This window comes from Gopherus flavomarginatus, chromosome 15, assembly GCF_025201925.1.
Source record: "Gopherus flavomarginatus isolate rGopFla2 chromosome 15, rGopFla2.mat.asm, whole genome shotgun sequence".
Taxonomy (NCBI): Eukaryota; Metazoa; Chordata; order Testudines; family Testudinidae; genus Gopherus; species Gopherus flavomarginatus.
This window is the reverse complement of record NC_066631.1, coordinates 2,015,770-2,042,098: the sequence shown is the minus strand read 5'-3', so window position 1 is coordinate 2,042,098 and position 26,329 is coordinate 2,015,770. Positions and strand designations below refer to the sequence as shown.

The following is a 26,329-nucleotide window of genomic DNA, read 5'->3' as shown; positions in this document are numbered from 1 at the left end:
TTTAGGGTATGCCTCCCAAAATGATGAAATGGGAGAAGGAATTTTTTAATAGGTGGCCTACTGGCTGAATTCTTGTTTGAGCAATCATTTTCATGCTGCTGGGATTATGTAGTTTTACTAATTATGTGATAGGGTGCCTAAAGTATTTAAATATAAATACTTCCTGGGTAGCCTATGAATGAGACAGCCTTGTCCCAGCAGGTACCTGTCACCTTTCTTCCTCTCTCATCCTCCCTCCCAGCCCTGTTCTCATTTTCATGTTTCTTTGATGCAGCTGACTTATTATCATTCCAAACTCCTTCCCCACTCCCACACAGAGTGATGCATACAGGTATCTCTGCAGCAGAGGATATTATGATTTTCCTTTTCATGCCCTGTCCATTGCTATTTTTTTAAGTCACTCACTTGGGACTGCAATGAGGTAATGCTCAGGTTTAAGAGGCTGTTTTTTCCACCGGCTACCTGTGTTCCTTTGAAAGTATATGGCTGACTTACAAATAACATTTGCATTCCCCACTCTCTAGACAATGGTTTGTTGTTGGAAGAATCCCTTTAAAGATGCTAATTAACCTCCTTTCCAATCTTTACTATGCCTGAGCAAAGGCCCTAACCTAGAAAACCACTCACTGCATGCCCTGCATCCCAGTACATAGATTCCAAGGCCAGAAAGGACCATTGTGATTGAGGTTCTCAAACTTCATTGCACTGCATACCCCCTCTGACAACAAAAAATTACTACATGACCTGCAGAAGGGGTGCTGGAGCTTGAGCCCTGTTGCCCCAGGCTGAAGTCCTCAGGCTTTGGCTTTAGCACAGGCGTGTGCAGCACATTTCATTAGGGTGTGCACCCAGAGAATTTTATTATTATTTTTTAAAGGCGAACATCATGAAGGTTGGGGTGTGGGAGGGAGTGCGGGCTGTGGGAGGGGGTGCGGTGTGCAGGAAGGGGCTCAGGGCAAGGGATTGGGGCAGAGGAGAGGTGCGGAGTGTATGAGGGGGCTCAGGGCAGGGGGTTGGGGTGCAGAAGGGATGCAGAGTGCAGGAGGGGGCTCAGGGCAGGGGGTTAGGGTGCAAGGGGGTACAGGGTGTGGCAGGGGGCTCTGGGCAGGGAGTTGGGGGAAGGGGTGCAGGAGGGGGCTCAGGGCAGGGGGTTGAGGTGTGATGTGCAGGCAGGGGGCTCAGGGCAGGGAGTTGGGGTGCAGAAGGGGTGCAGGCAGGGGGCTCAGGGCACAGAGCTGGGGTGCAGGAGGAGTGTGGGGTGCATCAAGGGATTCAGGGCAGGGAGTTGGGGGGTACAGGAGGGGGCTCAGGGCAGGGGGTTGGGGTGCAAGGTGCAGGCAGGGGGCTCAGGGCAGGGGGTTGGAGTGCAGGAGGAGTGTGGGGTGCAGGCAGGCAGCTTAGGGCAGGGAGTTGGGGTTCAGGAGGGATGCAGCAGGGGGCAGAGGACAGGGAGTTGGGGTGCAACAGGGGGCTCAGGACAGGAAGTTGGGGTGCAGGAGGGGTGCAGCAGGGGGCTCAGGGCAGAGAGTTGGGGGCAGACAGGCAGCTTAGGGCAGGGTGTTGGGGTTCAGGAGGGATGCAGCAGGGGGCTCAGGGCAGGGAGTTGGGGTGCAGGAGGGGTGCAGCAGGGGGTTCAGAGCAGAGAGTTGGGGGGCATGGTGCAGGAGGGGTTTGGGCTCCAGCCCAGTGCTGATTACCTGCGTCAGTTCGGGGTGGCAGTGGTGCACTCCCTGCCTCCCTGCCCTGGCCCCACACCACACTGCTCACCACATGCCTGTGCGGCTCCTTGGGGCCACGGGGCTCCACGCGCTGGCCTTGCCATGCCTCCAGGTACCTCCCCCATAGCTCCCATTGGCCACGGTTCCCTGTTCTCAGCCAATGGGAGCTGCGGGGGGCAGTGTCTGGAGCAACTCACGGAGCCCTCTCCTTCCCACCCCCGGGGCCCCAGGCTGCTTCTGACAGCGGCGTGGGGCCTGCGGCACCACGGAAGGGCAAGTCCCACGGGCCGGATCCAAAGCCCTGAGGGCACACCCGGCACACCCCGTGCACACGTCTATGGGCTTTAGCCTCTGGCCCCAGCAAGTCTAACACTGGCCCTGGCGACCTCATGAAAAGGGTGTCCCAACCCACAGTTTGAGAACCGCTGTACTTCTGACCTCCTGTATCACATAGGCTGTAACATTTCTCCAAAATAATTCTTAGAACCAGATCTTTTAGAAAAACATCCAATCTTGTTTTTAAAATTGTCAGTGATGGAGAATCCACCAGGACCCTCGGTAAGTTGTTCCAATGGTTAATTATCATTACGGTTAAAAATTTACATCTTATTTCCTGTCTGAATTTGTCCAGCTTTAACTTCCATCCATTAGCTCTTCTCTGCTACATTAAAGGATCCATAGTGACCCAGATTTTTGCAAAGGGTCTCCTGTCCTTTGCAAACAACTCTCATCTCAGACCTGACAAACTCACTACACCAAACACGTCTTACATGACATTTATCTGTAAAGAGTAATATGTAAGGTATCTACAGAAAGTTCATAATTTGTCAAGATTCATAATCATTGTGATATGTATATATGGGTAGTATTTAAGGAATAATGTATTTATATTGAAAGTAGGCTTAGAGACTGTCTGGGAGTAAAAATTAGTGACCAGGGGATAATGTGTCTCGATGATGGCCCATTCAGGCAGGATTGAATTGTCACCTGGCCCTATTTACCAAGTAATGCAATGCAAGCCTCAGTTTTTAAACCTTTCTCAATCCCCAGATTTTCAATGGAAAACCAGAGACAACTGCAAACAGTTGAAACCCCTTGAAGGTACCAAAGAAGCTTTATAACAAGGTGGGGGTTCACTTTGTCTACGAATAGAAACAAAAATCTGTTTCAACGTAAGAGAGGAGGGAGAAAGATCCTCTCCATGGAATGAGGTGTTAAAAATTGCATCCTGGTTAAGTACAGTGCTGCAGCGCTTCTGATGAAGACGTTCTATGCTGACAGGAGAGAAGCTCTTTTGCCAACATAGTGTTGTGCACATGTGCGCTTATGTCAGAGTAACCTATGTCGCTCAAGGGGGTGGTTTATTCACACCCCTGGGTGACATAAATTGTGTCGACATAGGCTGTAGTGTAGAGATAGCCTAACTGAGCTTTTGGGAGGAAATCTACTTTATTAGTCAGGAAAGGGAATGATTGATAAGTATAGATCCAGGTTTGCATTTGATCATTTTGTTTTGCATTGTAGCCATTTATTTCCATTACTCTCTCTTGTTTCTAAATAAACCTACTTTTGTTTCATTATAAGTGCTCACAAGTGCTGTGTTATTTACAGAAGTGCTGGTTTAAGGGAAAACTGGTACCTTAGCCTGACTCTGACATCTACACAGAAATCAAACAGTCCCCTAGCCTGAGACCTGTGAGCCTGAGTCAGCTGATATGGGCCAGCTTTGGGTGTTTAATTGCAGTGTAGATGTACCCTTAGTGTCCACCTCATAGATCAGAAAATGCTGCATTAAAACCATCTTCTGGAAAGAGTTCTGTGACAGGATACCTTACTTATCTGTAACCTAGTAGCAGCAGATCCTGTCTACACAAATAAATTGGCCAGCATAGCTATTCCAAAATAAGACATTCAGGAGTAGCTATTCTATTCTGGGAATAGAGTGTTCACATGGGGAGCTATTGGAGTAATTTATTCTGGAAGATTTATGCTGGTCAATTTCCCCATGTAGACAAGGCCTATGATTCTATTCTGGGAGGCAAGGATTAATAAGCAAATATCAAAATCAGCTGGAGTCCATTAACCTTCCAGGAGACCAGCCTGGTGGTTATAAAAGGAGGAAGAGCAAATTAATTGCTTGGCTAGTGAATGACTGGAGAGTCAAACAGCTACTGTGATGGGGAAAGAATCTCTAAAGCAACTACCTCATTTGTTCATTTTAATCCCAGAGGAAAGGGATTTTGGAATTTTGGAGCCTTAATCCTGAAGAAAGGATGAATACAAGTCCCCCCCTCCCCAAGGAAAGGGGGGAGGGTGTTAGGATTTGCTTTGTTTAGTTTGCCTGAACCACTTTCATAGAGGAAAAGTGATTTTGAAATTGCTTGTCTGATCCTGGAAGAGGGAATGTTAGAAGTGTTTCCCACCATCCTAAGAAGAACCTGTTTATTTTAGTTCCAGAGGTTGCCTGGGATTCTTTTTGGTTGAAGGACTTTTTGCAAACAGGCTCAGAAGATGACTATATGGTATGTGTGGTATAAGAACCTTTGTTGGGGACTTAATGGCTTGGAGATCAATACTAGCCTCAGTCTGGAGTTTTAACAGAGTGCTAATTCAAATCTGGTTTAATTGTCTGAAGGCCATTATGTTAATTATTTATCATCATCTGTGAAAGGTGGGTCTCAGTTTATATCTTGGATAGGTGTCCATATTACAAAACCACAAACACAAATAACCTTTTGAGAATTCTGTAGAGAAGGAAAGGCTTGGACTAAACTGTGGAAACAGGACCCCTCTTTCTACCTTGGAGGGGTGAGGACTAAATAGGGCAAGTTGAGAGAAGGCCATGCTTTGCAGACCACTGTCTATTGCATAGACAGGCTCCAAAGCTCTTGGTCCAGCACCTTCCACCAGCAAGCAGTTAACTTTGTATTTAGAAATATATAGTTAACTTTATTTTATTTGCATCCATGTCTTACAGATTGTTCAGAGGCAAGAGTTTTGTTTAATATGCAGGGGAAATTGATAAAACCCCTAGCCCTTGTGAGAACAGGCTATCACTTATTTGTAAAGCCCATTGTCCTAGGCACTTATACAAACATAAGACACTCTGTCTACCCTGAACCACTTGTGTAAGATAGCAGGCAGCGACCAGAAAGCACTGAGCTAATACTGGTCAGCATGATGAGTAGTAGTTAGCCAACTGGTGTGCTGTAACCATTATTTATTGAGGAGTTTTTAACTAGTTTGTAATTGTGTGTCCTGTGATGGTGGAAAAGTTATGGAGACAGAATGATAGGACTGTTGCTTTATGGAATACGTTAAAGTTTGGAGAAGAGACCACTGGCTTGTCTTGCACAATTATAGTGGCTCTTGGTTTCTCCCATTCACAGATGTAACACCTCAAGGATTTGGGGTCACATAGAACCAGGACAATAGATGTCACTTGTGATACCACTGGGATAAGGGACTACAGCTATCCCTTTGCATTCAATTCCCTTTGGGGTTGCTGTGGAATTTCTTCTGCATGAAGAATGTCTGTGGCCAACCACAGACCTAGACATTTAAATCTCTCTGGCAGACTGAAATTGCTCTGACAAATGGATCATTGTTTCTCCAAAGCTGGGGCTGTGGATTTAGTGACAGTGATTTGTAAGCTTAGATAAGGGTTGAAACCCACTCGGGAAGCTGTGTTGGTGCAGGAGGTGGCGGTTCCCAGGCTTCAAGAGTGCAAATGTAAGGCTGCTCCCTGCTCCCGGGGGCCTGCCTGGCGATGCAGGAGACTGGCCTTTGTCCTCCGAGGCTGCCCAACACCTGCTTTCCCCTCCGCTCACAAAGGTTAAGAATCCCAAAGCTCCGGGGGTGGGGGCAGGGGAAGGAGCGCTGCCCCCCCCCCCCCGCGGCGGCCGGGGCTGGGCGGAGCACGCTGGGGGCGGCGGGCAGGGAAAGCAGAGGGAAGCGCGCGGGGAACAAACAGGCACAGCTCCGAGGACGGGGCCGCGCGCCGCCGCCGGGCCCGCCCCTCCCCCTGGCGCCCGTGCCCGCGCGCTGAGCGGCCGCCATGTTGTTGTGGTGCTGAGGAGGCGCTGGCAGCGGAGAGCGGCCTGGCGACCCCGACCCAGGCAGGAGGCCGTGCCCGGGGCGCCCCGCGCCATGCCCCGCCGCACGGTAAGGAGACACTCGGCTGGGACCGCAGCGGGGCCTCCGCCGCCTGGCGCCCGTCGGGCCCGGGCCCGGGCCTGGCAGGGGAGGGAGCTGCTCGGGCTGTCAGCGGCGGCGGCCGGGAGCTGCAGACCAGGCACGGGGCCGTCCGCCCCCCCACCCCGCGGGGACCTAGGCTCGCCCCCTCCCTCCCCTCGGGCCCAGAGCCCGCTGCGCGGGCCGGGCTGCCGCTCGCCCTGGGACGGGCACGCCCCTCCCCGCGTCTCAGCTCTGCAAGGGGCTTGGGCTTCCTCTCCGCGCCCCGGGCAGAGCTGCCCCTGGGGGGCGGGGGGCACCGGGCTGCATCTCCCCTGCCGCTCCCCTCCCCGTCCCGTCCCGGGCGGGGGAGAGATTCTGCCTGGGGCACTCAGCGCCCGTGCCCCCGAGAGCCCCACAGAAAGGGAGGCTGGCTGCTCTCTCGCGTGGGGTAGTGAGGCGTGGGCCGCCCGCCCGCTATGTCCCTTCCTGCTGCAGCGACCTGGGGTCCATCCGCCGGGGTTCTCAGCACCTGGCTTTCCCCTCGCTCCTGCAAGTTGCTCCATCGTGTGTCTGCGCGTGCGCTGGGGTCATAGGGCTTCTCCTTCCCCCTAGGTGCAGAGGTGGGTGGTGTCCAGGCTTCCTTCCCTCCCTCCCTCCCGTGTGGCAGAGACGCTCCCATGCCTCCTATACAGCAGTCTCTCTCAGCCTTTCCAGAGTGCTCTACCTGGAGTCTGATTTGTCTTGCCTACCCCTAAGTTTCACCTCACTGAAAAAACCTACTTGCTTACAAAATCAGACCTAAAAGTACAGAAGTGTCACGGCACACTGTTACTGAACATTTGCTTACTTATTTAATCATATAATTATAAAATAAATCGAATGTTCATATTGTAGCTACAATTCAGTGTATAGTATAATATAGAGCAGTATAAACACATTGTTTGAAATTTTAGTTTGTACTGACTTTGCTAGTGTTTTTTTACGCAGCCTGTTGTAAAACTAGGCAAATATCTAGATGAGTTGATGTACTCCCAGAAAACCTTTGCATAGCCCCAGGGGTACATGTATCCCTGGCTGAAAACCACTGCTGTAGAGGGAGACTGGCGTGTGCCTCTTTGTGTTGGGCCTGCATTGTCCCCCCTCTACCTCCTTTGCTTCCCCACCATACCAAAGATCCAGGCTCAAGTGGGAGTTGCTCAGGATTTTATTGCTTACTGTGTGTGGAGCCTTGACTGCCTCTCCCACTCCCCTGAACAAAGGTAACTGTCCTCATGTGTCAGGGGAATCTAAGCAGGCACTCCCTGCACTCTGGGGAGCCTGGCTGAGCTGTGGAGTCTGAGCTTCTCCTGTATCAGAGAGTTCTTCTCCCATCCTCTTCCTAGAGGGAGCCAGGGCTTGGCTTCTTCTCTCCCCCCCTCCCCTCCCATACTTTTCCATCAAATGTCCAAGTACACCACATGGTAGATACCACTCCAGTGAGAGGAGGAGTCAGGTTCCTCAACCCTTTCCCTTAAGGCAGAGACATCATCTTTGTGTCTATTTGCCACTTAAAAATTAAAAAAAAAAACAAAAAGACTTCCAGACAAGACACACTTTCCCTTCATTCCTTCCACTCCACCTGTGCAGAAATCCCTTTTTTTCCCCTTGTGCATGGATCACAGGCTTACCACACATGTGGTAGGGATGCTGGTTTTGGTTCAGAAGCAAGAATGGAGCCCCTGCCTTCCTGAATCAGATCAAGGAGTGTTGATGTGAAGGGCCGTGTGGCACAGCTTGGCTCTGATGGTGTAGATGAGGGAATGTTTAGGAGTGGCTGGGAAAGAGTATTAGCAGAGTATAGGAATGTGAGTGCAGAATTATGCTATTTTATGGGGTGCTATTGTGAGGGGCCCCTTGGGGTGGAAAGGGGAGAATGCTTCTAGAATTTGATATGCGGCACAGGATTGTGCCCCACTGATTGTTCCTGAGGCAAGTACTAGATTACTGTGGTGTTTGGAATGGCAGTGTTATGCTTTTGAGGGAGGTTGGGTTTGAAAGGGAACACTTCAAGATTGAGTCTTGAGAGGTAGCTGTGGCATCTCAGTGGTGAGAGTATCATCTGATCCACATGGATTTTGGGAAAGGCAGTAAGGGAGAGGTTGGCTTCAAATTATAAACACTGGGGCCTCCTGAAGATTATTCTTAGTCCAGGTAATAGAGAAGATGGGGGTGGGGAGGAAGTCTCTCTAAAATAGCTCATGTCATATATTACAATGTGTCATGTTGGTTTAGCATTTTAACATAATGCTCTAGTATTTCTGTATGTTTTGGAGTTTCTCTAGGATTTAGCTATGCAGGTCCCCCTTCCTAAATTCTCTAAAGGGATTTAGATCTTGAGCTTGCTTATTGTTCCTGAAAACATAAGCCTGGATTTTTTTTTCTCTCTCTCAAGTGTTGTATGATCCTACCCTGGAGCTCCATCAGGACTACCCATCTTCATTGTTGCACTGCTTTAAAGATTCAAAGATCAGTGTTTAAGTGGTTTCTCCTTATGCAGGGAATTATGTTGTGCAGACTAGGAATGATGTGTAGTATTCCTCATGGATTGTATTTTCTATATGGACAACCAACCTAATCCTCAAATTACTGAGGGACAATCTCCACTCGATTAATATACACCTCTACCCCGATATAACGTGACCCGATATAACATGAATTCGGATATAATGTGCTTGGTTGGGGTCGGCTGCACACTCCAGTGGATCAAAGCAAGTTCAATATGACCTGGTTTCACCTATAACGCGGTAAGATTTTTTGGCTCCTGAGGACAGCATTATATCGAGGTTGAGGTGTATTTTGCTTTGCACAAACAAATCTCTGGACAACTTTTCATGAGTCATGTACCTGAGTATTTGGATTCTAACTTCTAAACTGTATTGTTAAATCTGTTCACCTAAATTTGGGTTATTGCTGATTATGTACTCTATGTAGCGTATGATATTTAAAAAACTTTGTGGATAATCTAAGCACTGTACCCAGATGTACAGACACTCTTCTCCCAACCTACATACTATATAATTTTTGTAAACATTAGCTTTAATATTTTTAAATTTGTTGTTGGTGGTTGCAGCTTGAGAGAAGTTGCCCATTTATATGGGTTTGAAAATGGCAGTATCTCATAGCAGAAGATATAGGGGAGAGGTAGCTCCAAGTTGCTGAAAGTAGAGGTAAAATGCCAGATTATCACAGTATGAAAAGATCTTATCCACTTACATGTCATTGAGGGTGATGGAGAGGCACTTCTCCAAGAGTCTAAGGAGCCTGGAAGGAACAGTTCTGTGTGGTGTTTTGCGAAGGGGGAAGTGAAATGTCATGGTGCTCCTATTGCTGTGTTACCAGAGTTAGTTAGAGAAGATCAGTAAGTGCTGTGCCATTTCATGTGGTGATAAACAAGGTATTTTCTGTTACTAGAGGGATGGAAAGGATGGAGCATTTTAAAAAAGTTTTACGGCTGTATAGGGAAGGATGCAAAGTTGAGGAGGAATTCAAAACTGGTACTATTGTGTTTTCAGAGCAAAATTATGGTGAGGCTTATGGGATCACCTTATTAGGTATGAAGAAGAGACATGACACCTCTTGCTAATTTAAATCACAGAACTATATTCCAGTGCATGTAACTCCAATTGGTACAGTATTGCTGATTATATCAGAAGAGGTGGTATTTTAAGCGAGAGCTCAAGGTTCTTATAAGTCCTTGTAGATATGCACTGATTCCTTCTTAATTTTGTCTGTAGTTAGCTTAGTTAATAGTGTTACTTTGGTTCAGAAACAAACTTTGATTTAAGTATCCATGTTTATATCGCCCAGATGTTCTTTACTATACTTGTGTACACTTTTTAAAAACAAGTCATAAAAATTCAGCATTTGAATTTTATTTTGTGCCAAACATTTATACTTTGCTATCTTCTTTGTTTAGATGGTGTGAAGAGTTGGAGGCTGACAAGTATTGATTTCAGAAAGCAGTTTTTTGTTTGAGAGTCAGCTGTAGCTTTACCCCTTTAGAAAATAGCCTGACCAGTGATCCCCAGAAAACTGTGAATATAACTTTGTATTGCTCTGGAAATGGCACTAGGGAGGTATGCATTGCACTGAGGAAATATGCTTCTATCTCTAATTCCCTGTGTGGTGAAATCAAGTACTATCAGTTACTGAGATCTTTAGTGTGATGCCACAAAATTGCTGGTAGGTTGAGGGTAATTGCCAATAGACACAAGGGTGGTTTTGTGCCAAGTTAATTTTTCAAGTGTTCGAATTAGCACTGAAAGGCTTTTAATGGCAGGTATAGGTCTGAAGGTATCAGAATTCAAGCTTTAACTTCTTTGGGGTGGGGTGGGAAATTTCCTGCTCTTATGCTGGCAAAATATCCCTTCCAAATGCAAACTGAATGTAGAGTGTAACAGTGATCTTTCTGAGACTGCAGAAAGCCTCTGCTTGTAGTTCTGGCAAAGAACAGTAAAGCAAGACTAGACTTCTATTCATACTGGTGTGGGTAGCAGCTGGGAAACTGTCAAGAATATTTTTTTTTTTTTTGTGCTCCAACTGCTCAGGAAAGCTATGAGTAGCACAGCCCTTGGCAATGGAGGAAGTGTAGAGTAGCAAAGATTTTTCCTTTTACTGTTGATGGGGGTGTAGGTGTAGAGTAGTGTAGGCTCATGTAGCAGTCAGGGAATTTCTGCAAGTAAATAACTCATTTTCCTTTCCAGCTGCTGAGCTAGGGATGTGGAGGCCTTAAAATGTCCCATGGCCAGCTGAGATGAAAAGCAAAGCCACCTAACTAGTATCCAGGGACAGTAACTTGATTGGAATCCCTCCTCATCCTTCACCTTAGTCTCTGGGAGAAATCTGCACTCTTTTCTTGCCGTTTCTCGGCAAGCTGCTTTTGTGCTGGGACCTGGAATCATCATTTTGGAAGCTATGGTGTTGGGGAGAGCAGGGCTAGACCTTAGTTAGCCCTTTTGAGTCTTAATTAGTTTTTGTTGCTCGATTTCCTTAGTTGGCTCTTTTAGAAGGCTAACATTTCACTGTTCCAAGAACAGAGCTGTTCCTTTCATTTTTATTTCTGTTCTATTAAAAGCATAATTTGTCTGTAACTAAATGTAATCCGGTATACAAAATCTAATGTATAGATGTCACATCAGTTCTGGGAAAAAGGTACTTCAAAATCTGTGACCTACAGAATTTGAGGTTGGCACGCAGGTCTAGCAACAGTGGGTCAGGTTGTTGACTGGAACCATATACATCCTGCTTCAGTGTTCTCTCAAAATTAATATTTATTTGGATAACAATACGATATCTCATTTAATGAGCAATATCTCATTTAAACAAATCCTGTTTTATCAAACATACACAAGTTAACAAAGTTAGCACAGAACCCGGCTTTGGCACTCTGATAGTCTCTAAAGATTCAGTGAACATGTATATGTACTTTAATGAGACTCAAACTATGCTATCACTAACCTCATATTTATAATAGATATTATAGCATTCAGTTTGTGGATTAATTCAAACTGTTTGACAAGAGATTCTTTGAACATGATTTAGTTTTATAGAACTTCTTGGAAGAGGATGGGCAAGCAGAACCGGACCACAAATGACTATTAACGAATTGCCTCTGTTTAAAGCTGTACAGTTGAGTTTGAATTTATATTTGATACAGTCTGGGATTGATGAGTATAATAACAGGACACTTCAATCTGAAAAAAGTTGTCGTGGTGGTTGTCGGAGTTTGTCAAAGTATTAGTCGTTAATGGAACTGAGAATAGAGAAATTTGTGTGCAGTATGTGTTTAGGGTTGGCCTTTTTACACAGGAGTAGGGGAGAGTAAAATATAGAAGGAAAAATATAGTTGTAAAACACTGTGTGAGTTCAGAGGCAAAGGATGGTACCTCAGACTACTCAACTAATCTTTTATTTACATTGATATGTCCTTAAGTGGTAATGGAACATGCCTCTGAAATCAGAGGGGTAGCCGTGTTAGTCTGGGTCTGTAAAAGCAGCAAAGAGTTCTGTTGCACCTTATGGACTAACAAATGTATTGGAACATGAGCTTTCATGGGTGAATACATGCATCCGACGAAGTGGGTATTCACCCACGAAAGCTCATGTTCCAATATGTTTGTTAGTATATAAGGTGCCACAGAATTCCATGCCTCTGAAAAGAGATTTCACTGTGACACTTTGTACCTCGGGGAGCACCCTGCACCCCCATGTTCATCCTTATAATATGATTGTATGGTATCCAATGAAAAACTTGTCATGTTGCATGTCTTTGGAGTGCTCTTGAAGCACTGAGCATTGTTACAGTAATGTTATAGGTTGTAATTTCATGTATATAGTTAGAAGGCTGAAAATGTGTCCTTATGGCTTAAAACAAGCACAGGCAAAAACTCTCCAGGAGCAGAGAGGCAGTTCACACCTCATCAGGGCATGTATGGGACAAAGCCAGCCCAGCCTCACAGGAACAAAGGATGCTGGCCTAGGCGACAACAAAAGGATCTGTTAGGGCTTGGCTACACTGGAGAGTTGCAGCGCTAGTGGTGGCTTTACAGCGCTGCAACTCACTCACTGTTCACACTTGCAAGGCACATCCAGTGCTGTATCTCCCTGTCTACAGCGTTGCATATACTCCACCTCAGCCTGGGGAATAACGACTGCAGCGCTGGTGATGCAGTGCTGCTCCACCAGTGTGGCCACCAAAAGTGCTGTTATTGGCCTCCAGAGGTAGTTGGAGGTATCCCAGAATGCCTATTCAGCCACTCTGCTCATCAGTTCGAACTCTGATGCCCTGGCCTCAGGTGACCCCACCCTTTAAATGCCTTGGGAATTTAAAAAATCCCCTTCCTGTTTGCTCAGCCAGGTGTGGAGTGCAATCAGTGAATCTTTCCAGGTGACCATGCCTCCATGCACCAAACGAGCCCCAGCATGGAGCAATGGCGAGTTGCTGGACCTCATCAGTGTTTGGGGGGAGGAAGCTCTGCAGTCCCAGCTGCGCTTCAGCTGTAGGAATTACAGTACCTTTGGGCAGGTATCAAAGGCCATGCTGGAAAGGGGCCATGACTGGGACGCGCTGCAGTGCTGGGTTAAAGTGAAGGAGCTGCGGAGTGCCTATTGCAAAGCCCGTGAGGGAAACCGCCTCTCCAGCGCTGCCCCCACGACCTGCCGTTTTTAAAAAGAGCTGGACGTGATACTTGGGGGTGACCCCACTGCCAATCCGAGGACCACGATGGACACTTCAGAGCGGGGGGGGGGGGTGGTGGAGGGGAAAGGAAACAGAGAGTGAGGATACTGGGGTGGGGGGGAGACACCCCGGAGTCCCTGGAGGCATGCAGCCAGGAGCTCTTCTGAAGCCAGGAGGAAGGTAGCCAGTTGCAGCAGCTGGTACTTGGTGGAGGACAAACAGAGGAGTGGGTTCCTGGTAAGCGGTTTTTATTTTTAGGATGGAAATTTTTCAGGAGAGGAGGGAGGGTTCTGCATACATGCATGCCTAGATGTGGAATAGTGCATTGATGTGGTCTATCACATCGCGGTATTCAGCCTCGGTAATCTCTTCAAAAGTTTCAGCCAGAGCGTGGGCAATGCGCTTGTGCAAGTTTATTGGGAGAGCCACCGTGGTCCTTGTCCCAGTCAGGCTAACGCGTCCGCGCCACTTTGCTGTGAGGGGAAGGGGGAGGAGAACCATTGCTGCACACAGGCAAGCTGCATAGGGGTCAGGGCGGAATCAGCATTGCTGTAGAAGACCCTCCTGCTCTTCCCAGGTGACTCGCAGCAGCAAGAGATATTCCAGGATCAACTCCTGTGGAAAAGGTTGGGAGAGTGTTCAGTGTAGGTGCCCCCTGCAGCTATTTGCTTTCTCTAATGCACAGAAACCCCAGTACAGCCCTGAAGCAATCAGTCCCCTTTACTCACCATTTCGGGGCTCCTGTGGGTTATGTGAGCTCTCTTTGGTATGGGAAAATTATGCTATTGTGAGGATGTTACTCCTTCACTGTGTGTTTGTCTCAGACAGTTATTCCCAATGCTGCCTCTGTTAAGTGTTACCTTTTTTGCCTTTCCACAAGCAACCTTGAGTTCTTGGCTGCCCGTGTTATCAACAGCTCAAAGACTCCAAAACCTCTGAAAGAAGCCACGAAAAAGCAAAGAAGACCTGCTGCAAGCACTTATGGATCACTCTGCCACAGAGATTCAAAACGTGCAGGACTGGAGGGAAAGGGAAAGCAGGATCCGCCAGAGAAACGCAGCAGCCATGAAGAAAAGCACAAAGCAGCTGATGAGAATCCTGGCGCGCCAAGTGGACTCTATCCAGATGCTCGTAGCCATGCAGGCAGAGCACTACCGCGCCGGCCACCACCCCATCCCAAAGCTCTTTCCCTTGTGCCCCAATGTCAGCTCCAAACCCCCTTCCCCAGCATCTAGGTTCTTACCACCACCAGCTGCCTCTAACACCTGTACGTTCACCAACCAGCCCTGAGAACTACGACCCTTACCCTCTGCACTCAACCCCCATCACCATGCAGTTTAGGCATTCTGAAGTGCAGCAGTCATTGCACAGCACTCTAGACAGGACATATTCAAACCTATGACTGTACAATTCCCCACCCCACCTCCCTGCCCTTTTAGGTTCCCAGAATGTTGTGTCTGTCAATAAAGTTATTTTCTTTTCAATAAATGAATTCTTGCTTTGTAAACAGTCTTCATTATTGCAGAAAGTCGAAGATACCTTAGCCCAGGAAAGAAACAGGCACTGCAAATCAGCTTAGGAAAAACAGATTCCTGTTAATATTGTAACCACTGCACTTCACTCCCTTGCAAGGCACTAAACATTACTGCTGGTTTTCAGCCTCAAATTCCTCCCTCAAGGCATCCCTAATCCTTGAAGCCCTGTGCTGGGCCTCTCTAGTAGCCCTGCTCTCTGGCTGTGCAAATTCAGCCTCCAGGCATTGAACCTCGGAGATCCATGCCTGACTGAATCTTTCACACTTCCCTTCACAAATATTATGGAGAGTACAGCATGTGGATATAACAGCAGGGATGCTGCTTTCCCCAGGTCTAGCTTCCCATACAGAGATCGCCAGCACCCCTTTAAACGGCCAAAAGCACACTCCACAGTCATTAGGCACCGGCTCAGCCTGTAGTTGAACCAGTCCTTGCTCCTGTCAAGCTTCCCTGTATGTGGTTTCATGAGCCAAGGCATTAATGGGTAAGCAGGGTCTCCAAGGATCACAATGGGCATTTCAACGTCCCCGACTGTGATCTTCTGGTCTGGGAAAAAGGTCCCTGCCTGCAGCTTTCTGAACAGGCCAGTGTTCCGAAACATGCATGCATCATGCACCTTTCCAGGCCAGCCTGCGTTAATGTCAATGAAACGCCCACAGTGATCCACAAACACTGGGAGAACCATAGAGAAGTACCTCTTCTGATTAATGTATTTGGATGCTAGGTGGAGAGGTGCCAGAATAGGAATATTCGTCCCATCTATCGCCCCTCCACAGTTAGGGAAGCCCATTTGTGCAAGGTATTGTGGATGGCTTTGCACATTCCCCAGAGTCACGGTTCTTCTTAGCAGGATGCAATTAATGGCCCTGCAAACTTGCATCAACACAATTCCAACGGTCGACTTTCCCACTCCAAACTGGTTCCTGACCGATCGGTAGCTGTCTGGACTTGCCAGCTTCCAGATGGCAATAGCCACCTGCTTCTCCACTGTCAGGGCAGCTCTCAATCTCGTGTCCTTGCGCCGCAGGGTGGGGGCGAGCTCAGCACGCAGTCCTATGAAAGTGGCTTTTCTCATCCGAAAGTTCTGCAGCCACTGCTCGTCATCCCAGACTTCTATGATGATGTGATCCCACCACTCAGTGCTTGTTTCCTGAGCCCAAAAGCGGCTTTCCACAGTGCTGAGCATTTAAGTGAATGCCAGAAGCAATTTAGTGTCATATGCGTCAGGTGACTCGCTATCAGGGTCAGACTCCTCATCACTTTAGATTTTAAGAAATAGCTCAACTGCCAAACGCGATGTGCTGGTGAGATTCGTCAGTATACTCCTCAGCAGTTCGGGCTCCATTTCCCACAGAAGTCACGCTGCACAGAAACCGTTGAGAGAGTCAAGATGGTACCAAACATGGATGGAAAAACAGGGATTGCTGGGATGTGAAGTGATGCATCATGGGGTGTTGGGACAGGAAACAGAATGACCCGCCCCCTTCCTACAATGCCAGAATGGGACGAGGTGCTCTGTGGATAGCTGCTCATAATGCACCACTCCCAACACTGCTGCAAATGTGGCCACACTGCAGCGCTGTTAGCGGTCATTGTGACCACACTCCAGCGCTTTCCCCACACAGCTGTACGAAGACAGCTGTAACTCCCAGTACTGCACACCTGCAAGTGTAGCCAAACCCTTAATCTCTGAGTGAGTCACCCCTCCTCCCCCTTCCTTTGGTTAGTTTGGGATTGCAATGAGGTAACTAAACTTGTAAGGACACTGAAAGTGTTAAGATCAGCATAGAATACATTTTGCTTTTATTTCTTTTGACCAAATCTGACTTCTTGTACTTTGACTTAGATTAAGTGATTTGTAGTTAATTTGTTTGTTCTATCTGAAGCTATGTGTTTGGTTGGAAGCATGTCAGAGACTTCCCTTGGGATAACAAGCCTGGTACATATCAATTTCTTTGTTAAATTGGCAGACTCATAAGCTTGCAGTGTCCAGCGGGCATAACTGGACACTGCAAAATGGAGGTTCTTAAGGTTGTGTCTGGGACTGGCGATATTGGTTAGTGTCATTCAGTTGCACAATCCAAGCAGTGGCTGGCCAAAAGTGCTCACTCATATAGTTGGGAGCAGCTTACATGCTAGAGGCTGTGCATGAATAGCCCAGGAGATGGGGTTCTCAAAGCAGAGCAGGGTAAGGCTGGCTCCCAGAGTCGAGGACTGGAGTGACCTAGCAGATCTTCGGTCCGTATAACACCAGGGGAACATCACAATCACTGAGCAATAAAAAGAAACGTACAGTGTTGTCTTGACTCAAAATCAAATGAAATTGTTATAGGGTAAAATAGAAAATAGACTTCTGGTTTCAATTTCTACTTTAAAATGTAAACATCAATTAAACTGTTTTGTGAGTTGCTTTTAGGATGCCAATTGAAATCTTCACAGGTACCCAAAAATACCTGTAAAATTATAACTAGAAAGCAGTAAGGAAACATGAGGTCAGGGGACCTAGATCTAAAGTAGACTTGCAGGCTCTAGTACAGAAACAATCAGCAGGTAAATTTGGAAGAAAATATCTAATTTGGCTTTCTTGCTTGTACATCATGTCTTGCTGTGGTTTTCAGTGTTCTCTCCCACCTTTAAAAAAAAAAAAGAAAAAAAAGATTTCACTGTCATTACTAACTTCTGTAACTCTGCAGACTGCCTTGTGCTATCTTTATCTTTAAAACTGTGTGAGTAGTCATGAACTTCCTTACTGGTGATGCTGGCTTAGTCTTCCTGTTTCTTCTGTGATATTTTCTTCAGATTGTCTTCCGATGTATATGAATAGTGCGATAGTGGCTTGTTGGGGATGTGTATCAAATTCTGTTTAGAGGGTTTAGGAGACTAATCTCAAAACACAAGCTTTAGTGTAACTTTTTGTCAAGTAAAAGTAGTTCTAGCAGCACTTTGCCTCTAAACTGAAGTAAGAACGGAGATCCATGTTCATATAGTTCTAGATTGTTTTGGACCATCACTGGGGACAGAACTGGAAAATTAGTTTGTATTTTTTTGATTTGGGGAACTGGTATGAAGAATTAAGTAAACATCTGAAATTATTCACACGGATGGGTGAATGCTACTTTGAGATCAGAAATCCCTGACTTTGTAGAAGCAGATTCTAGTTTGGGGGCTTACTGTACTTCTGCCCTTGTTCCTCTGTTCTGTTGCCACAACTTTATTGTTGACTAAATGATTAACATATAAGAAATGAAGCTATTCACTAATTTGTCTGAATTCAGTCTTCTCTGTTTCTCCTTAAACAAATCTTTAACTTTTTTCATACACATCCATTTTTTGTAGTGGCTTGGACTTTTTATTCATTTAGAAATGTTTGAGAAACCATTACACCAGAAATCAGATGTATCTTAGAATTTTAATTAGCCATCCAGTAAATCAGCGTACATATTAACTGCTACAGGAAAATGCTTGTCTCAAAGAAATATCATTAATGAGCTGTGTACAACAGCTTCTGAATTTGTAAGCAGACTATATACCAGAATACTCATGCTTTGTTGCAGCAATGTTTTCTTGGTGAAGCTTTGTGAGTACAGTGCCATCAGCAGGGCTTGAAATTTTTTTACCCAGTACTTACTGGATAGAGGGTACAAACTGTCATCCTGTTTACAATTTTATTATTTTAAATTGCATACATTCAGATTTTAAGTTCTCATTTCTTGCTGTGAATCATTACCAAAATCTCCCCCTTTTTCTCGCTCCCTGCTGCATAACTTTGTCCATGCTATCTCTAGCTTTATTTCTATCGAAGTATCACCTAGGGACCCCAATGACACCAGGGTCCTACTGTGCTAAGCACTTTACAAACGAAAGATTCAGATCCTCTGAACATGAACTATCTAAGCTTAAATGCCACTACGAGACTTCTCGCTCCCTCCTCCAGATTTTTTCCAACCCATCAATCTGTATCCTTCCAAAAGCTTCTAGCATCCTTTGAGTTAAGTTCAAGTTCCTGGTCTTCCCCTCCAGGGTCCTACATAATGTTGACCATGTGTACGTATGACCTCATCTCTCCCATATTTTTGCCTTTGTCTCTTGTATTGTACAATCACATTCACCTTGAACAGCGTCTTCTGTTGAAATCTTTCTGCCCTGATCTTGTTTGACTGTTCCACGTTCTCCCCCTACCTCAGTGCCATCTTTCTCTGTCTCAAAGAATTATTTGAAGACCTTTTCTCCTTCGTAAGGCTTGCATAACTTACACTATAATAGGAAAAAACTGATTTTTCAGTTTATGTATAGATATATTATTTTGGTTTGGGGATTCCAACTATCTTCCAAGCCTATTTGTAACTTAGCTAATAACAGACAGTGTAGCGTTTGGCCCTTTTTGTGGGCTGTGTACCCTGGGAGTGAGAGAGCCTAGAGTCAGACTAATTAATACTCAGGATTCCTTTGTGAATGTAGTGAAAAACTTGAATCTTTCTGTCTTTTGTACATGGTGAAGTAATCGCAATTCATAATGGTGAGGGAAAACTAATGGACCCCTGTCTTGAAATAATGGAGAATAATAATAATTAATAACCTAGGCCAGAAGAGATTGATGTAAAAAGGCTAACATAATCATTTGTCACAATGGAAGGCCTGCTAGGCATCTCTTCTAATCCAGCTGATTCTGAGATGAAACCTGGAGTTGTGTACACGCATTTGAGCATGTTAGAGAGGATATCAAAGTGGAACAGTAACAGAAAAGGGCAATGAGGATAATAGCTGTAGCATCTCTAACTGGGAGGTTGGAAAATCAGATGTATGTCAGTGGCATTAATTTTATACTTAAGTGGGATTGCAACATTTTAGGAAGGAACAAAAATATTCCCTCTTCTGTGTCTATCAAGGAAGATTGGACCCTTGGCCTCTAAATGCTTTTCCTTTCCCCAGTTGGTATTGAACAGCTCCCTCTACCACTGTTTATGACCTTAGTCATAGAAGTGCTTCATGCCAGCCACATAGGGAGGACAGAACTGTCTTGCAGAGAAGTGGGGGGCAGAACTTAAAACTAAAGACTCTGTAATATTGAGTTATGGAGGGGAATGAGGTAAGCAATAGTTTTCTAAGCTATCCTTGTAGAGTGGAAGGGAGGGATGAAGGTCACCATGCAGCACACTGGAGTCCCTCTTATGTGACCCTAGTACCTAAACTGCGTGAGGCTGTGTGTCTTAAATTCCTCCTCAGAGTTCCAGGCAGCAGTGAGTTCACGAGCTGAGTAGTGGTAGAGCTCAGCTCCCAGCAAAAACTGTCTGCTGGTTTAGCCTTGTCTGCCCTGCCCTCCAGACTGAGATTCTTTCCTGGGGCTTCTGCACAACTGCACGCAGAGCTCCAAAATGTCACTTTCCTCACAATCATGCACTCACTTAAAACCACAATAGGAAAAGAGGAGATCAAAACCTTAATGACTGAGGTGTTCATCAAGTGTCTGTTATAAAATTATTCAAAAGAGTAATATGAACAAAACTAAGAGCATGAACTGACAATAGAGTAACAAAGGACAGGGCATGAAGGGAGTTTAAGAGCAGTTTACTTGCACAGAAGGTAATTGTGTATGTGATGGGGCAAAGCCAGATGGCTACAGTAAAGTAGCAAGGAACAGGTATGTTAGCCCCAGGCTAAACAAATCCCTGGTACCATGGTAACCAAATGACAGTTACTCCAGGTTAATCAAGACACCTGAGGCCAATTAAGATAGCTTCATTGATTGGAACACTTGAAGCCAATCAAGGGCTGGCTGGAACTAGTTAAAAGCCTCCCAGTTAGTCAGTGAGGTGTGCGTGTGAGGAGCTGGGAGCAAGAGGCGCAAGGAGCTGAGAATGAGCTGCTGGAGGATTGAGGAGTACAAGCATTATCAGACACCAGGAGGAAGGTCCTGTGGTGAGGATAAAGAAGGTGTTTGGAGGAGGCCATGGGGAAGTAGCCCAGGGAGTTGTAGCTGTCATGCATCTGTTACAGGAGGCACTATAGACAGCAGCAATCCACAGGGCCCTGGACTGGAACCCGGAGTAGAGGGCAGGCCCAGGTTCCCCCCAGACCTCCCAACTCCTGAACAGACACAGGAGGAATTGACCTGGACTATGGCTTCTACCAGAGGGGAAAGTCTCTGGGCTGTTTCCTGACCCACAGGGTAAATCTGTGAGGCGAGCAAATCCACCAATAAGCGCAGGACCCACCAAGGTAGAGGAGGAACTTTGTCACAACTAGTGTAAGGGGTGGGATTTTTGGTGTGCACAGTGTGGCGGAAAGAGGATGATGTAAAAAAAAAAAAGGGGGGGGGGAGAGGGTTTTTTTTTTCACCAGAATGGATGACGTAGTGCGGGCACTGGTACAAGCCACTGTGGCCCAGCAGAAGGCTACCTGTGTCCAGGTGGCCACCCAACAGGAAGCAGTGCGGCTGCAGCAAGAGAATAATCACCTGCTGATGGACCAGGCTGCTCAAGACCAAGCTATGTTGCGGGAACCGGTAAGCCAGGTAAAGACCCTTACAGAGCTGAACTGTGGCCATGATGGGACGCGGCTCTTACGGGCCAGCCATTGGCTGCAGAAAATGACGCGGGAGGATGATGTAGAGGCATATCTTCTGGCCTTTGAGAGGACAGCCCTACGGGAGGCCTGGCCTCGAGATCAGTGTTCTGGCATCCTTGCCCCTTTCCTGTGTGGGGAGGTGCATAAGGCCTACCATGATCTGCCTGAAGAGGCTGCAGCAGACTAGCCCCAGCTGATAGCAGAGTTCTTGGCCAGATCTGGGGTAGTGACCTCAGTGTGGCCCAGCTGTATCACGAGTGGCGGTACCAGGAAGACAGAACCTTGCGGTCCCAATTGCATGACCTCATCCATTTTGCATGAAGTAGTCACAGACAGAGTCCCTCCCGAAGTCCAGAAGAGATACTGGAGGTTCTGGTCATTGACTGATACTTGAGGACACTGCCACCAGCTCTCCACAAATGGGTAGGCCAGAACGATCCGTCCACCTATGATGAGATGATCATGCTGGTAGAAAGACACATGACAGCCAGGGAATTGATCCGACTACCCAAGGAAAGCCCCTTTCATAGCAAACACCGAACCCCAACCCTGGAAGGTGGGACAGCCAAACCCCTGGGGAGTCCTCGGTGGAGGAAGAGGGGGGCTGAAAACCAGCAGAGACCCCAGAAGGAAGGGATTGGCCTGAGTGGGGGGAACCCTGGGATTAAACCCCCTAACCCACATGATAGGGGAATGATTAGAAACAATTATAGATGTTATGCATGTAGGGAGTGGGGACACATAGCAGCACAGTGTCCCAGCACCTAGGAGCCTGTGCAATGCAGCTTGGGGGATTGGGAGGTCCTGTGCTCCCTTATCCACCTTGCAGGCATTACATTAGCCCCACATAACTACACCAGGCTGGTGAACATAAATGGAGCAGAGACTACAGTGCTTGTGGACTTGGGGAGTGCTGTCACCTTTATATTGGGTAAGCTGGTAAAAAGTAGCCAGCTGCTGCAAGCCAAACGCGTAGCAGTGACATGTGTGCGTGGGGCGGTGAGCCATTACCCCAACATCCCAGTGGAGATAGAGGTTCAGGGGAACCCCATTTAGGTGACAGTGGGCGTAGTTCCTAAACTCCCATATCCTGTAGTCATTGGGAGGGACTATCCAGGGTTTGATAATTTATCCCCCCCGGAGAGGCTGGAGGGAGGTGGGGACCCTGTCGGCAACGACTCATCTTTGGGGGAATGTCAACCCCCAGTGTTTTCTGAGTTTTCTCAGGATCTATTCACAGCCCCCTAAAAGGCCCAGAAGACAAAAAAAGAAAGAAAGAGGCCGTGAAGGCCATGGGAACCCGGATCCTGACCCAGGAACAGAAGACCACACTAGTAGGTAGGTGGACACGAGCACCCATCAGAGAAACTACCAACATGGAAGGTGAGCCTGAGGCTGGCCCCAGCCATGATGGTGACAAGCTGTTGGAAGAAGCAGAAGCCGGCCCCTGGGAGCTCAGGCAGGTTAGTGCTGAGAGAGAGACTTTCGGGCGGGACCAGGCAGAGGAGTTTAGATATGATAAAGTCAGGAAAGAGGTGGCTGAGGTAGACGGGATACCAGTGGAGGGGAAGGTCCAGGGTCCAGGACCCTACTTTATAGTGAAGAAAGATCTCCTGTACCGTGTGGTGCAAATGCAGGAGCAGGAGATGCATCAACTTATGGCTTTTTGATGTTTTCGTGGCACCAGATTGAGCCTCGCCCACAGTCACCTGTTTGGAGGACACCTTGGGGTAGAGAAAACCCAGGCCAGGATACTGCGGAGGTTCTTGTGGCCAAGAGTACATAAAGATGTCTGGCGATACTGCACCTCTTGTCTTGAGTGTCAGCTATGTAGCCCTCGCTCACACTTCCGGGCCCCTTTGATACCTCTTCCAAGAATAGAGGTACCATTTGAACACACAGCCATGGGTCTGATTGGGCCCCTAGAGAAGACAGCTCGGGGCCACCAACATGTGATGGTTGTACTTGACTATGCAGCCCAATACCCGGAAGCCATCCCCCTACACAACACAGTTTCCAAGACAATAGCTAAGGAGCTAGTACAGATCTTTTCCCGAGTTGGGCTCCCAAGGAGATACTGACTGATCAAGGGACACCCTTCGTGTCCAAGTTGATGAAAGATCTCTATTCATTGCTCCATGTACAAGCCCTGTGGCCCTCTGTATACCACCCACAAACAGACAGCCTTGTGGAAAGTTTCAGTAGGACCCTCAAGGCCATAATCAGGAAAGTGGTGAGCTGGGATGGGAAAGACTGGGATACCCCATTCCCTTACCTCATGTTCGCCATCTGGGAAGTCCCACAAGCCTCCACAGGTTTCTCTCCATTCGAACTACTATATCGGCGCCACCCCCGGGGCATATTGGATATAGCCAGAGAAGCCTGGGAAGAGGAGCCAAATCTCGAAAGGAACATAGTTGAGCATGTACTACAGATGAGGGATCAGAGAGCCTGACTTACACCCATTGTACGGGAACACTTGGAGAAAGCACAGGAGACCCAACAAACCCATTGTAACCACCACACAAAGCTTCGACGGTTCCAACCAGAGAATTGAGTAATGGTCCTGGTGCCCACAGCAGAAAGCAAGCTGTTGGTCCAGTGGCAGGGACCCTATGAAGTGAATGAAGCCATGGGAGAGGTAAACTATAAGGTGTGGCAGCCAGGCCGCAGGATACTGGAGCAAATTTTCCGCATCAATGTTCTAAAACCTTGGCATGATCGAGAGGCATGCTTAGTCACCCAGGAGACCCTTCCCCAGGAGGATAACTTACATGAGCAAGTGAGGATATCACCCGACTTGGCACCAATCCAAAAGATCGAGGCAGCCGACATGATTTATCGCAACCGAGATGTGTTCTCTACAAAACCAGGGTGGACGACTGAGACCTATCACCATATCTGCACGATCCCTGGAGCCAAGGTAACACTGAGACCCTATCGAATCGCAGCAGCCAAAAGAGAAGAAATCCAGGTTGAAGTAAAGAAAATGTTAGAATTAGGCGTTATTGAAGAATCCTACAGTCAGTGGTGCAGTCCAATCGTTCTAGTGCCTAAACCTGACGATACCACGAGATTCTGTATTGACTTTTGCCGACTGAATGAAGTATCTCAATTTGATGCATACCCCATACCATGCATCGACGAACTGGTTGACTGACTGGGTAGTGCCCGATTCTTGACTACACTGGATCTGACAAAAGGGTTTTTTGGCAGATTCCCCTAACCAAAGAAGCTAAAGAAAAGACAGCGTTCTCCACCCCGGACGGGCTATTCCAGTACGCTGTCCTCCCTTTTGGGCTACATGGGGCCCCAACCACATTCCAGTGCTTCATGGATAAGCTTCTGCACCCCTATACTAGTTATGCAGCTGCATACCTAGATGATGTCATCATCCATACACCAGACTGGGGAACCCACCTGGAGAAAGTTGAGGCAGTACTACGCACCTTAAGGCAGGCTGGCCTCACCGCTAATCCTGCTAAATGTGCCATAGGACTAGCAGAGGCTAGGTACCTGGGATATGTTGTAGGAAGGAGTATAGTGAAGCCCCAAATTAATAAGCTAGAGGCGATTCAAAACTGGCCCTGGCCGACCTGAAAGAAGCAGGTCCGTGCGTTCCTAGGCGTGGTAGGCTACTACCGATTTTTTTTTTTCCCCACTTCGCCAGTAGGGCAAGTGCTCTAACGGACCTGGTGAAAGCCTGAGGTCCAGACATGGTGAAGTGGACCGACGCAGCAGAGGGGACGACCCCATGCTCATAGTCCCGGACTTTACCAAGAAATTTATTTTACAAACAGATGCTTCTGAGGTGGTATTGGGGGCGGTTCTGTTGCAAATGATTGGAGAAGTGGAACACCCGATGCTCTACCTAAGCTGAAAGCTGCTCCCAAGAGAACAGAAGTATGCAGTAGTCAAGAGAGAATGCCTTGCTGTCAAATGGGCCATGGAGACACTGCGTTATTACCTCTTAGGCCGGCGATTTACTCTTGTGACAGACCATGCGCCCCTCCAGTGGATGCAGAGAAGTAAGGAAAAGAATGTAAGGGTCACCAGGTGGTTCTTATCCCTCCAACCATTCCAGTTCTGCATACGGCACAGGGCTGGATCCCACCGCGGCAACGCTGATGGTCTATCACGAGCACACTGCCTGGCGTCCCAAGTTGCCCAACCCTATGGTGTTGAGCAGGGGGCGGGATATGTAATGGGGCAAGGCCAGATGGCTACAGTAAAGTAATGAGGAACAGGTATGTTAGCCCCAGACTAAAGAATTCCTTGGTACCATGGTAACCAAATGGCAGTTGCTCCAGGTTAATCAAGACACCTGGGGCCAATTAAGATCTTTCTAGAAGGTAGTGGAGATAGCTACATTGATTGGGACACCTGAAGCCAATCAAGGGCTGGCTGGAACTAGTTAAAAGCCTTCCAGTTAGTCAGTGAGGTGCACGTGTGAGGAGCTGGGAGCAAGAGGCACAAGGAGCTGAGAGTGAGCTGCCGGAGGATTGAGGAGTACAAGCATTATCAGACACCAGGAGGAAGGTCCTGTGGTGAGGATAAAGAAGGTGTTTGGAGGAGGCCATGGGGAAGTAGCCCAGGGAGTTGTAGCTGTCATGCATCTGTTACAGGAGGCACTATAGACAGCTGTGATCCACAGGGCCCTGGACTTGAACCCGGAGTAGAGGGCTGGCCCGGGTTCCCTCCAAACTTCCCAACTCCTGATCAGACACAGGAGGAATTGACCTGGACTGTGTCTTCTACCAGAGGGGAAGGTCTCTGGGCTGTTTCCTGACCCACACGGTAAATCTGTGAGGCGAGCAAATCCACCAATAAGCGCAGGACCCACCAAGGTAGAGGAGGAACCTTGTCACATGTGGAACAAACTATTCATGATTGCAGTTCCTATTGTGGCCGTTAATATATTTAAAAAGCAGACAAATATAGGTTCATCTGCCCAGTACATAGATGGGCTGATAGTTCCATTTTTATCCTCAGATACTGATGTTATTAAATTAACAGTAACTTTTCAGATTTTGGTTTTGGATGCACAGAGGGAGTAAGCAACTGCCTTCACCAATTGATCTGTTGTCCAAATGACTTAATTTGATGGGTAACAGTTGCTT

At 47.3% G+C, this 26,329-nt stretch overlaps 1 protein-coding gene across 7 annotated transcripts in view; it reads left to right on the top strand.

The window, feature by feature from the left end:
- The first annotated feature begins 5,760 nt into the window (after positions 1-5,760).
- MTMR3 (myotubularin related protein 3) overlaps positions 5,761-26,329 on the top strand; it is a 203,931-nt gene continuing 183,362 nt past the window's right edge. For 4 of the 7 annotated variants that reach the window (XM_050923684.1, XM_050923679.1, XM_050923678.1 and 1 more), the window contains exon 1: positions 5,761-5,882. In XM_050923684.1, coding sequence (XP_050779641.1) covers positions 5,868-5,882 — 15 coding nt within the window. In that variant the 5' untranslated portion in view covers positions 5,761-5,867. The remainder of the gene's footprint in view (positions 5,883-26,329) is intronic. The other 3 variants (XM_050923682.1, XM_050923680.1, XM_050923681.1) reach the window with 2 other exon arrangements.